We start from the raw sequence: 13,182 nt of genomic DNA on the forward strand, positions 1-13,182 counted from the left end.
TTTTTTTTTTTTTTTGAGCACAAGAAAAATAGACAAACAACTTTCCAAAACCCACAGCAAACTTATTTCTGGGACGTTGCTGATCACATTCAGATTCCACTGAGCTAAGGGGAAGGGCCGAATACTTGTAGGGACTTTGACTTTAACTAAAAGGGCATCCTTTAACCTTAGCCTGTGAAAACTCTTCCCACATTATGTTGTTGTTTGTAGTTTCTATTAACTTTTGGCAATAACAATATGTGGAAAGAGCCCAGAAAGGCTGCCTGCCTTATTTTTAAGTCCTGAGTTCAGGTACATGTGTTATAGGAGTTGTATCGTTCCATAATGTAATCCAGGGCTTTGTAGAATTGAAGAATATTTGTGGTTAATGCAATAATATTTCTACGAATTAAGAAGTCAGATAGGCCACAACAGTGAAATTGTGCTGCTTTTCCATATCTATAAACATCTGGAGGTCTAAAGTCAAACATAGCCAATGAGAAGAATAGCAGACAGCACTTAACTCGTAAAACAAGTACTAAATCTAAGTACAATTTAGATATTGATGACAGCGGTTCTAGCAGTAGATATACATTCATTATATTTAAGTAATTTTAATTTTGCCTGATTAAATTCACTTACTTAATTATAGTAGTGTATGAAGAATACCTTATTGTATTATTCATTTATAACAATGATAATTTGAGCTGAATCTACACCTATCATTCTAGATGCCAAAATGAAGCCTAATGGGGTAGGAGGGTAACCAGACTCAAACTTGTCTGTAACTTCGGGGAATAATCCTTCCCTCGGTGGGAAATTTAGTGATATAAGAATACAAGATCTGTTTGGAATGACTAACAACTTTCTTACAATTAGACACAAAGAATAATATTAGTTAACTGCTAAATTACTTATTACTGCTTACCAGTTTAGAGGAAAATAACTGTACAAGTACTTCGTGTATACATGGACAGGGGAAAGATTACTTTAAGATATAATAGCATCAGCAACCAGAATTACTTTCTTAAAGGTAACCAAAGTTACACTATGTTTTTAGTGGCACCCAAAGAACACATGTATTTATTAAAAGGATCATGTCCAGGCTGCATAGGTTTTTCCATAAATAACGAGCTAATTCTGCATCACCTGAAACCACACAAGTCACAAACTCAGAGTTTCTTCTGCACATTCTAGGCTATATAGTATCCATCACTAGTCAGGAGTTCTCAAATATAGATTTTTCAATAACATACATCTCTGTGTACATAAAAATGACATTCAAGTGTCTGAGTCAAATGTAATCCACTCAATAATAGATTCTATTAAGTATATCATAAAACCAGTTGGCATAATCAGGCGTCCTCAAACTACGGCCTGCAGGCCACGTGCGGCCCACCTAGGACATTTATCCGGCCGGCCAGTGTTTTTGCCACCACTGCCTGTCCTGCTTAGCAGCCGACTGGTCCTGGGCCCACAGTCCGGCCCTCCAACGGTCTGAGGGACAGTGAATTGGCCCCCTGTTTAAAAAGTTTGAGGACCCCTGGCATAAAGTATAACAAAGTATATCCAATATTTCTTTTAGAAAAACTTGGGGATTAAAGTTTTCAAAGATGTTCACTACAGAAATATCAAACCTTTGATCTGAAATAATAGGAACAATTTTACGAAAACACTTCTGTGTCAGATCTGTTACATTATCATTTTGGAATCATAGAACTCTCAAGCTAAAGTGCAACATTCCGTCTATACACTTGACAGAATGAATGTTAAGTCCGTCTGTGGGTTTAAGTGTACAGCTTTGAACACCCGGACTAGTTTACTTGTTTTCGGTGCATTGAATTCTAACTCTGTACTGGCAGAGTGATGACAAGAATTTCCGACGCGGATCGACTTGGAGAAGGCAGTTTCCTCCTCGTGAAGTCCACGGAATCAGCATGATGCCTGGGTCCTCAGAAACACTACCAGCTGGGTTTAGGTTAACCACAACATCCGGGCAGTCCAGGAAAATGACAACGGATGGTACGGTAGTTTCGCTTCGCTGCATATACCATAAAAACTTACTTAGCAAAAGCTAGTATAATTCTCTGACCTTGCATAACTTCTGGAATTATTTTCTTGAATTGGTTTGCTCTGCTTGAAATTCACTTTGCTTTCATCAAAAACCAAACTTTTTTTTTTTTAAACTGCTAGATGCATGAATTCATGGCACTCACATTTTTAAAAATCATTTATAACATTCTAAAATGAGCAATTTGGCTAATGTCCACATCGGGGAAGAATGATAGACTTTTGCATGATTTGCGTTTCTTCAGTCTTCTAGTTCCAAAGTAAATAACTCGTTTACGTGGGAGGTTGCAGTTGGACTCATGGTCCAGAGTAAACGGAAATGACTTCCACTGTTGCTCTCCCTGTTGAAATACTGCAGATTTTATATATCATCTGAGAAATCCAGACTCCTCAGATAGCTTTACCTCTGACCAAGGCAGAAGACCTTAAATAAACAAGCAAACCATGAGATGAGAATTAAACAAGCACAAAACCCGAAATAGTTTCCCAATTACTGTTTCCTTCTGTGGACATTAGACTTGTGTTATGTACTTCATCAAAGAAAGCAGTTATTCTGGAGGGAGATGACTTGGGAATGGGAGTCACAGAATTACTGCTGTTGAGGAAGCATCAAAGAAAAACAGTCCCACTCTCTTTATTAAGATAATCACCTAGAATCATTATTGTTATCCAAACTGATAGCTCTCCTGGCTCTTAAAATTAGTTACAGCATAAACCGGGACCTTGGATCCACCTTTCTTATAACTTGTTAATATTGTGGAACCCGTAAGCAAACTCCATGGGGAATTTAATATAACTAGAATTAGCGTAGTAGTTCTACTATAGGAGGAGGGACCAACATCCCCCAGAATGAGTTCTCTAAGAGCTAACTTCGCATCAGATCCAGGAACGCCCTGGAGAGCCGCTCTCATTACAGACTTCATCTGAGGAGGAATCCATAACTACTGGAAGGCTCAGCTGAATTACACTGGGATAAATTTTCACTGCTAAATTGATCTAGAGAAGAGGATTATGAGTGGCTTATGTCTGAGAGAAAGAAGGTCGACTAATGTGTTCAGGATCCCTGTATACAGGGAAAGTAAATCTTTCTCATTTGAAATCTTGTCCTCCGTCATCCAAGTCCCTCTAAAGCCCTTTTCTCCGTTTGCAGTGGCCTCATCAAGATTGCAGAGGTTAGACAACTCCACTGTTCGCACATACTCATGTTGACAAGCCACTCAAAGGAGGCAGCACTGACCTGCTGTGAGTAGTTTTCCTCTGGCTGACCAAAAACAAGAACACCAAAAAATTAAATAAGAAAGAAAGGAAAACAATGGAACCTATACAAACTAGTAGACTAGCCAATAGACACTATATTCTTTGATATGGCCTAGCAGGGCAGAGGTGAGAAACCCTTTGGAATGGCTACATACAGGGGGGGAAAGGAACCTTTATGTTATAATTCTCAACCTAAAATTTCCTATCACCGTCTGTCTGACGTGGTTTGAGGGCCGTCGGTTGGAAAACTGTCACCCTGTGCCTGCACATCAGTGGGTTGAGACCACACTGTTTTCTATTTTTAGTGGCGTTTCACTTTGATTCCCGTAGCACTTTATTGATGAGAATTTGACACTTAAAAATTATATATTTTACACAAGGAAGCTGAAGTAGGCAGGTAGTGATTGAAGTTCACAGAATCAAATAGTGGCAGAAAACAGGAAAATGATTCGGATGTGGTTTCATAATAGAAACAGAAGCAGAAACCGAACCTTGTGACCTTTTCAGAACGTTGGTTTTCAGGGATGTAATTTACAGTTCCTAAAAACAAACATGGACTTTAAGTATCTGGAGCAAAATAAAATGACTTCTAAGACTGGGAGAAAGAACCAGTGGAAAACCTTATTCCTATTTAGATAAATATTAATTAATGCAAACTGTTTCCAAATCCCCCAAAATGGGGTTATTGAAGGACAGACAGTCTTGTTGGTAAAACGGTGGTTTCCTAGATTTATACATGTCATTATTCATCATTTCATAAATGTCAAATTATTTGTAATTTTTTTAACTTAAAAGTGTTCTTTACCAAGACATTTTGCCTTTTTAAGTGAATTAATATTTTGGAAAATTACTTTTAAGAGCAATACTTACGCTCAGGGTGGGGAGAGGAAGCAGCTCACCTTGTGCTATTGATTCATGGCCTTGAACTAGCAGCTCCGTGCAATTTATTGTTGGCCTTTTGGGCCTAATACGGGAGCTGATATGCTGCCTTTTTTGGGTCTCTATTTGAAACTGATATATATGTAACAAAGTGTGTCCAGATAAGAGACTTAATTTCAGACTGTACAACCTAACATTAAATATGTAATTATGGTACACAATTTGGCATCTAATTAGTCCTGATTTAAAGTATGTAACAATTTGACAAAATAAGAGGCTTTCCAAAATTCTATATCAGCTTCTACACATAATATGATGATTACCCCAGGAGCTGAGCACTTCACTGATTTACCAATGACTATTTAATGTTTTCTGTAGTGTTTGCTTCTGAGCTCTTGACTGATGGGTAGGGTTACTTTAACTATTTGTGATTTGTTTGTTGTATGCGCATTCTGGTTTACATTTCCCAGTTTTTATCATTAAATGGGATGACATTTATTTACAATAAACAAATAAATCTAGGACAACCAATTTTTATTCTGGTGAGACATCAACACTTTCATCATCAAGTAATTTGGACGATGCTATCTACTGTTTCTGTTATGTCAGTAATAGCCATTGTGAGCCTTCCAAAGTATCTTATGGTTTAAAAGAATCATTGATACCATACCACTGACACAGATGCTTTAAAATACGTTATTTATTATGTTTTCATCACAATTAAACAAAGGTATCCTTGTAAGAGCTCTAGAATACAAGTCTATTTGGACAAATAAATATAAATTGGAATACAAATCTATTCCATGAAAGAGGTCAATCCAACCCAATTTATTAATGAACACGTTGTGAATTTTGCAGACGGCATTCTGTGACTACCTTTGTTTATATTACTGCCATACTTTCCACAAAGTTGAGCAAATTCTATTATATACTAAGCTCCCCTGCACAAAACTGGAGAAGAGCAAATGTTAATTACATCCAGCTATTGGTTAGATCCTAGGTGATTTCATTGTCATTATCATTTAGGCCAGGGGTGGGCAGGCTGGATGGAGGTTCACCAAAGAGTGGAAAGAGATTTACCAGTCTGAGACCTTCCCGTGAGATCACCGTGTCCCTTCTGTGTTTTAGATGTCGTCTTTTCGGTCTACACTACCTGAAGTGCACTACCACCTCAGAAGGGGGGGGCAATGGAGACCTTCGTGGAGACTGAATTCCAAGGAAATAACAACAAAGCGACGATTTAATAAAAGCTGAAAAATGCGATTGGGGGGGAGTCCGACATTACATCTGATTAGTTTACTACAATTGTAATAAAACGCTTAAGTCATTTGGATAATAAACATGATCCACGTCGTAAATTCTGTACAACAGATGCTTTTATGAAATGAAGCCACTTGTTTTTTCATGTTTTCTTGTAATATACTAGACATTTATGTATGACCGTGTATTTCTTTTTAAATGTGTCTTAATGTAAATGGATATAAATATGATTTTTTAAAAAATAAATTATATGGTTCATGGAGTCTCAAGTGCAAACATTTGACAATTCCAAGTACTCTTTGTATTCTATCATGCCACCATTTCTACAGTTTCTGGATTGTAACGGTCAATCGATATGTTTCCTTGAAGCATATTCCACATGTTTCTCCTTCAAGTCTGTCAATCCTTAAAAGCTGAACACCTGCCTCTGATCATGTAAAAAAGAATGATTTAACCTGGAACTGGAGCCAAAAATAGACCTTCCAAGGCAATCAGGGATGTCCTATATCTTTAGAAATAGCACTGTGACGGCTCGATCTCCTTTTCAATACAAAACAAAGCCAAACTGTTTACAATAGTCAAAAGCAATTATTTAAAAATTTATATATAAAAACATTATCTTGTTACCTGTGGACCAAGGGGAGGGGGGGAAGACTTCTTTACTAAGAACCATGTGTTTATTCAAATATCTTAAACCGCCAGCCAGCACTGGACAGTGAATGTCAACCACTTCAGAGTCTGAGGCTCATTTCTGATGGAAAAAACAAAACCCCAGAAACCTTTTCGTTTTGTCAATCTAACAGGGCATTAGCCAGACTCACGTCTAATGTTATAAGCTTTTTGCCGAGATGGCCTTGTTGAGACTTCCCTAAAGTCAGTTTTATCAGAGGAAATAAATGAAAGACAGAATGATTAACATATATACTGTATAAAAGTATAGAAGAGTAATCTCTTCCCTGTGGCTTTATTTGGTCGTGTTATACTGTTGTTTATTCTTTGTTTATATGGAAGATTTCAAAGTAAAACCTATTTAATAATACCACTTATCTAACCGCTGATTTTCTGCTGCTTGATCTTACTAAGCGCAAGACCTGTCATTAGTAATTTCTCTTTTGTACTTTAATTTGCTATGTTTGCACGTACATTACCTTTGTTTTGATGTCTATTTTTGTTTTAACAGATTCAGTCAAAAGATAATGGTAACAGAAACCCTCTCCATTGTCAATAAAAAAAAAAAATACTTCCAGTTCTCTGTTTAAGCTTTGTTTTCTAGTTACATAGAGAGGGTTTGGCAATTTACACGAACCACAAGGAAAAACATTCTTTGAGAAAGGCGCGTGCTAATAGTTTCAAAATTGAGTCTGCCACAAGAGGGAGTACCAAACTTACTTATAGGAGTAAACTTTCTAAAATCATTACCTGAGTAGAAACAATGAGAAAGAGCTTTCTAAGCTCTTGTGAACATGAGGATCTTTATTCACAGAAATTAAATGTAATATAGGAACTATGATAAAATGCCATACCAAATTCGTTTCTACTCTTTTATACTACTCAATCACTAAAGTCGGTTTCTTCCTTTTACAGCTCCAGTAAGAAACAATGATCATCTATAATAGACCCTAACATATAGTGATCTAAAAGATGGATCTGCTTCCCTCAAAAAACATGAAATATGCACTTACTCATAAGATAATTACTACTGTACTCCATAATTCACTGACTGCATTAAGTTCCGAATCTCAGTGTTCTTCCTTGGACCATCAACGTTATGAATTCTTGCATTTTTAACGATCAGGACCTTTTAAATACATCTTTATATAAGGTAAACCACTGTTTAAATAAGAGGCAGATCTCATTTGAAAATATTGAATAGATTTTTAATGAGCAAAATATTTAATTGGAAAACATCTACAAATTTTGAAAGTACAGTACATTTTCATTTTCCTAATGCCTAACAGTAAAATTTCTATAGAAATACCAAAAGAAAACAAAGAATTTATTTTAGCAAATTTAAGTATATTGCATTTTCTAGTAGCATTATATTGTTTTTTTAAAGATATATTTAATTCAGAATATTTTAGTTACTATCTCGGGAAAATGATTCAGAGTTGGTATTAAAATAGAAAATTCTATTTTTTCTCCCCAATTTTAAGCAGTCTGATGACTCAAGTGTATCTTTCTTGCCCCATTTTTAGGTCCATGAAAATAACAGTTCTTTTCTGACACTGCAAAGAGACGCATTTTGTCAATGAGACACAGGAAACAGTTCCCCAGTCACATGCACCGTTCTCAGGTCCCACTTTCAACTTGAAAACAACCTATTTGCTGAAATACCCCTTAATGTTTGATCACCAGGAAAAATGTGCAAGAGAACCAAAGATGTGACCTTTACACAACGCGTGGGTCTTAAGCCTGAGCTTATACTTTGTGAACGAAGGATGATATATATTCATCCTTGATATATTCAATTGAATTGAATATACATTCAATTTTGTCATCTTAAATTAACTGACTCTTCTGTGGAAAAAACAAAGCATTACATTTTTACTGCTAAGACACTGAAAGTGGATTATTAGTAAAGACCCCAGTTGTGACTGATAATGGATAAAATGTACCTAACACGAGAGACAGGTTAAGGAACTCATCAGCTTCAAATTGTTGAGTGTCTATGTCATTGGCTTAATTCAGGCTACTAAAGTAATTTAAGGGAAAAAGTAGATGAATTTTTTTTTTTAGGTGTAACAATTGAAAGGACAATTTAAGCAAACAGTTTACACTGAGAAGCCATTTATTTTGTAGCCCTTAGTCCAAAAAACATTCACATTTTCAGAAAGTTTTTATACAGGTTGTAAGTTCCCTTTATGAAACAAGTAAACAAACTCTTATCTATTCTCTCTCACACATATTTTTATGTACCCAGACTATTATGTTAGGACAGTCTGCTATTGACGATAATGCTCCTGATGGATTAAAAGATACAGAACTATTTGCAATTCTTCTAGATTCAATAGCCATAGCATGCTTTTGTGTTAAAATGTATTCTTGGATAACTGATGTCATGTAGAACCCTAAGTAAACCAAATATTGAATTACATCTATCTCCTTTAGTTAACTGGCACATTACCATGAGCTTATTAAAAAGATTCACTTTTCAATTAATTGTGTTTTTTTTCCTTCAAAATACTTCAGAGTTTAAAGAAGTTAAATGGTAAGACACATTCAGACATTCTAATATTTTTCAATGAGTTATTTTAAAATCAGAGATTTTACATCAAAATATGTATTTTTGGTTTCTCTTAAAAGCCAGAAGCTCTTGCAGCAGAGGACCTGTCTCCTTCTTGGGCCATATCCTGCTGAGGCGAAGTAAGGGCTGCCCCGGGGTGGAGCAGGTGTTCCCCCTGTTCACGGCTCCCTGGTGTCCTTTTCATACTGGAACCAATGGGCTCAAGCTTCCTTCAGAAGCTCCTTGACATCACGTAACATGCCTGGAAGGCCCCTGGGCCTTATATCATTTGCACATCATTTTTTTTTGTTCGTTTGTTTCCCCGGGAAGCTGGAATCATTAGGAAGGACACAATCAGCTAAGAACTTGAGACAATGGGAAGGGCTCCTAGGAGTCCTCATCCCTGTAAAGAGACTGGACTAAAAACCCTTTAGGTTCTCAGCCAGGTAGGTGATTTCCTTCTTGGTTAAGTAACAAATGAGCCAAAGGCACAGCTTTAACCCCGGTGTCCAACCTTCCCTCCAAAGACATGGCTGCCCAGGTGCCTCCTACCTAGATGACAATTTCATCTGTCTAGATGCCTACCTAAACTTCTCATTTCATCCGCTTTATTGAAAACAATGTGAGCGGGCTCGGCACCTGTGGCTCAAGCGGCTAAGGCGCCAGCCACATACACCTAAGGTGGCGGGTTCAAATCCCCAGCCCAGCCGCCAAACAACAATGATGGCTGCAACCAAAAAATGGCCGGGCGTTGTGGCGGGTGCCTGTAGTCCCAGCTACTTGGGAGGCAGAGGCAGGAGACTCACTTGAGCCCAGGAGTTGGAGGTTGCTGTGAGCGTGATGCCATGGCCCTCTACCCAGGGGGACAGCTTGAGGCTCCGTCTCAAAAAAAAAAAAAAAAGAAAAGAAAAGAAAACAATGTGAGCATCTAAAGAGAATTAGAAAATTTTCAGAATTTCTACAAGAAAAATTCTAACAATTATTCGACTTCAATTTGAGTTTTAGATTTGGGATCAATGCTGCAGATTCTTGATTTCAGAAAGTCACTCACTCTCTACTCGTGTTAACATTTAATTAAAATTTTTTTTTCTTGAAGGAGTATGCATTGAAACATTCACATACTTAGTACCAGATACCTTTTTCTTAAGCCAAAGCAGTAGAGAACATGTAATGAACCATGTTACAGGCAGCCAACAACAGTGAAAACCGGTGAAACAGACCCAAAGGCACGGGCCTGTCACTAGTTTCCATTACATTTGCTCAGACTAAGTTTTACAATTCACATTTCTCTTCGCAAGTAATTTCTATTTAAATATTCATGTCTTGGAAAGGACGCAAATAACTTAATTTTAATTTGGAAATTAACCCAAATTGACTCCACATTGGAAAAAAAAAGTCACGCTGCCTGCTTCAACGCTGCTTCTATGTGGCCAAAAATGCTGGGATCTTCAATCGTCGGAGTGACCTGGAAAGAAATTTAGTGTCGGATAAGTGCTCTTCCTTGAACCCCTTGTACCGTCCCTATGATTAATCAATTGTGTGTAATATCGTTTTCCCCATCACCTTATAATATTCACACAGAAATGTTCACAAGGAATTTCGAAGCTAATATGTTAACATTCATCTATAATCTCCCAGAGTAATAAAATAAATGACTCAATTAGCAAAACTGTTTGTCCTGGACGGTACATTCTCTAGAGTTCTTAAGAGGAACTATCTGTTTCTACAGAAAGAGAATTTGGGAGGCATTTACTTACACAACCAGTCTTTATTACTGTATTGCCTTTTATTTGACCGTGATGATAAAAATATGTGTTATAATGTGCACACAAATTGAAAGAGTGCATACACTTGATTCAGCCTAACATTTCCTAAAATAATTGCAAAAGTCATTCCAGAACAGGAGAAATAATTAACATGTATGAAGTAGAACATTCCAAACATCTAGGGACAGCCTCAATTGTGTCATTGTCTCATTCATTAACAGCAATTAATGACAGTAATAAAGGAATTTAATTGATTCCTTTAATTCAATTGGATTGAGTATCCACACATAAGGTTGAATTTAACTGGCAATTACTAATAGCAAAAAAAAAAAAAAAATCTCCCACACTGGTTCTTATGTATAATCAAAGCATATGTTCTTAACTAAACTGTATTTCTTTCTAAAACCCTCATTCCTACATAGCATACAACTACAAATTTTCCATATTAAAGTATTATTATATGTCTTCTAAAAATGCAATTCATGTTTGAGAACCAATTTTGAGAGCTCTGCTGATGCCGAGAGTGTGGATAAAACCCTCAGAACTCGGCATTAAGTGTCTTGGTGATTTACCTTGTACGGCTTGCCATTGACGAGGTCAGACAAAGCTGACCGGGGAATCTTGCCAGATCTGGTTTTGGGTAACTGTTTGACAAACACGGCATTCCGAAAAGCAGCCACAGGGCCGATGTTCTGTCGAACGTGTTTCACAATTTCTTCCAAAACTTGTTCCTCTGTTATTTTTATATCTAGTGAGAAAGTTGAGATGGTGAGCACTGCATTAACCTTAGTTAATCATTCAGGGCCCCAGCGGTCAGAGGATACAAAGATCTCTCACCTTTTTTCAGCACACAGAGTGCTAAGGGGACGTGACCTTTCAAAGGATCTTCCTTGCCCACAACGGCACAGTCTGCCACGGTACCGTGGGAAAGCACTGACTGCAAGGGGAAAAGCCATCTATTTAGAATGTATTCAGACACACATAGGTATGTATACACATACTTTCAACTGGGAAAAAGCACATGTCACAGAACTGTCAAAATTCATAGCTGCCTGTCCAAAACTTTACCAGTCATTCACATCCTATGACAAGATGAATGGTTAGGATCTCCCGGGAAGTCAGTGAAGGGTGATAATAATGAAGATAAATTGCTCAGCTTATCTAGAAAGCAAGAACTTCCTTTCCTTTCCTTTTCCCACTTGGCCAACCTGGGTTGAGTTCCGTGCTGTCATAGATCACAGCAACCTCAAACTGTTGGGCTCAAGTGATCCTATTAACTCTTGAGTGCTGTAGTATCATAGCTCACAGCAATCTCTTGGTGTCAAGCAATCCTCTTAACTCAGCCTCTCAAGTAGCTGGGACTACTGGCACCCACCACAATGACCAGCTATCTTTTCTATTCTTAGTAGACGGGGGTCTTGCTCTTGCTGAGGCTGGTCTCGAACTCCTGAACTCAAGCATAGCACCCACCTCAGCTTCCCAGGATTATAGCTGTGAGCCATTGCACCTGGCAGAAATTTATTTCTTTATCTCATTCATTAATAAAGTCAGAGGAAATATATAGTGGACACTACATGTAAACAAAGTGCAGTAGGTCTCAAAAACAGGCAGCTCCATGATGATTTACTCCTAATGCTAGCTGCCATAAGCACATGTTCAGAGGAATCCAAGGCCCAGTGGTGATTTTAACTTTGAGTCTGTTAGTGAACGATGAACAGAGCATTCTGTTCTTATAGTGGCCACCCATCCAGAGATGACTTTCCAGGACTTTAAAGAAGTAGCTGGACAAAGAGAGAAACCTCAGAATCAGGTAATCACCACTGTGGAGGAACCATTTCCAATTGCTCCCCCTAAGTTCTCACTCCTCTAAGAGCAAAGTATGTGTCTACTGGAATCACAAGAACCCACAAAGTTTAGCAGAAAATATAAATGCTTAGAGTTAAAATAAATTCCACTGTGATGGTACTTTCAAAAATTCATGTTCAAAAAAGTCCTTTTCTGAGAGATTGATATTAATTTTAGTGATTCTAAACTTCTAACAGCTAGAGAAAATGATGAGCAAATTTGTGACCAATAACACATTTGGCAGGTTTTATTCTTTCTTTTATTCATTCATTCAATAAATATCTAGTAAGTGCCTCTTATGTTGCAAGCCCTTCTTTAGGCTCAGTGGTAATCAAAAATAGGCAAAGTAGTATTTCAAGATACTTACAGTCGAGTAGACAAATATTAATAGGTAATCATGAATATTTAATTATTACAAATCTCTAAATACAAACATGGTAAGGGCTCAGAGGAAATAACTTGGGCCATTTGCATGAGAGGCACAGCAAAAGCAAACAACTTATCAAATGTGGTCCTCAGAAAAATCTTTCATCTAGAAATGACGATGAGCACGTTGGAAGAATAACATTGATCAGGCAAAAGGAGGTGGGGTGAGAGAACAGCTCTGCACAAGACCTGCCCAGGTACCACTCATACCTGAAAGAAAGCAGTACGCCCAGAAAGCGAAGAGGAAAAAATACTGAGAATGATGCCAGTGGGAGGGGCTGCAGAGGTAAGCAAGGGAGTGGGAGGGGCTGTAGAGGTAAGCAAGGGAGTGGGAGGGGCTGCAGAGGTAGACAAGGGAGTGGGAGGGGCTGCAGAGGTAGACAAGGGAGTGGGAGGGGCTGCAGAGGTAGACAAGGGAGTGGGAGGGGCTGCAGAGGAGAGGTAGACAAGGGAGTGGGATGGGCTGCAGAGGAGAGG

General features: G+C 37.9%; 2 protein-coding genes across 2 annotated transcripts in view; one reads left to right on the forward strand and one right to left on the reverse strand.

Moving 5' to 3' along the window:
* PPFIA2 (PTPRF interacting protein alpha 2) overlaps nt 1-6,691 on the forward strand; it is a 482,044-nt gene extending 475,353 nt beyond the window's left edge. Inside the window, exons 31-32 of the mRNA XM_012814158.1 lie at nt 1,842-2,001; nt 5,314-6,691. Coding sequence (XP_012669612.1) covers nt 1,842-2,001; nt 5,314-5,342 — 189 coding nt within the window. The 3' untranslated portion in view covers nt 5,343-6,691. The remainder of the gene's footprint in view (nt 1-1,841; nt 2,002-5,313) is intronic.
* Nucleotides 6,692-9,575: 2,884 nt separating this feature from the next.
* Nucleotides 9,576-13,182, reverse strand: part of ACSS3 (acyl-CoA synthetase short chain family member 3) — a 156,174-nt gene continuing 152,567 nt past the window's right edge. Inside the window, exons 13-15 of the mRNA XM_023509215.1 lie at nt 11,272-11,371; nt 11,007-11,182; nt 9,576-10,133 (exon numbers count right to left, since the gene is read on the reverse strand). Coding sequence (XP_023364983.1) covers nt 10,065-10,133; nt 11,007-11,182; nt 11,272-11,371 — 345 coding nt within the window. The 3' untranslated portion in view covers nt 9,576-10,064. The remainder of the gene's footprint in view (nt 10,134-11,006; nt 11,183-11,271; nt 11,372-13,182) is intronic.

Source organism: Otolemur garnettii, unplaced genomic scaffold (assembly GCF_000181295.1).
Source record: "Otolemur garnettii isolate 467f Iridium unplaced genomic scaffold, OtoGar3 scaffold00007, whole genome shotgun sequence".
Classification (NCBI taxonomy): Eukaryota; Metazoa; Chordata; class Mammalia; order Primates; family Galagidae; genus Otolemur; species Otolemur garnettii.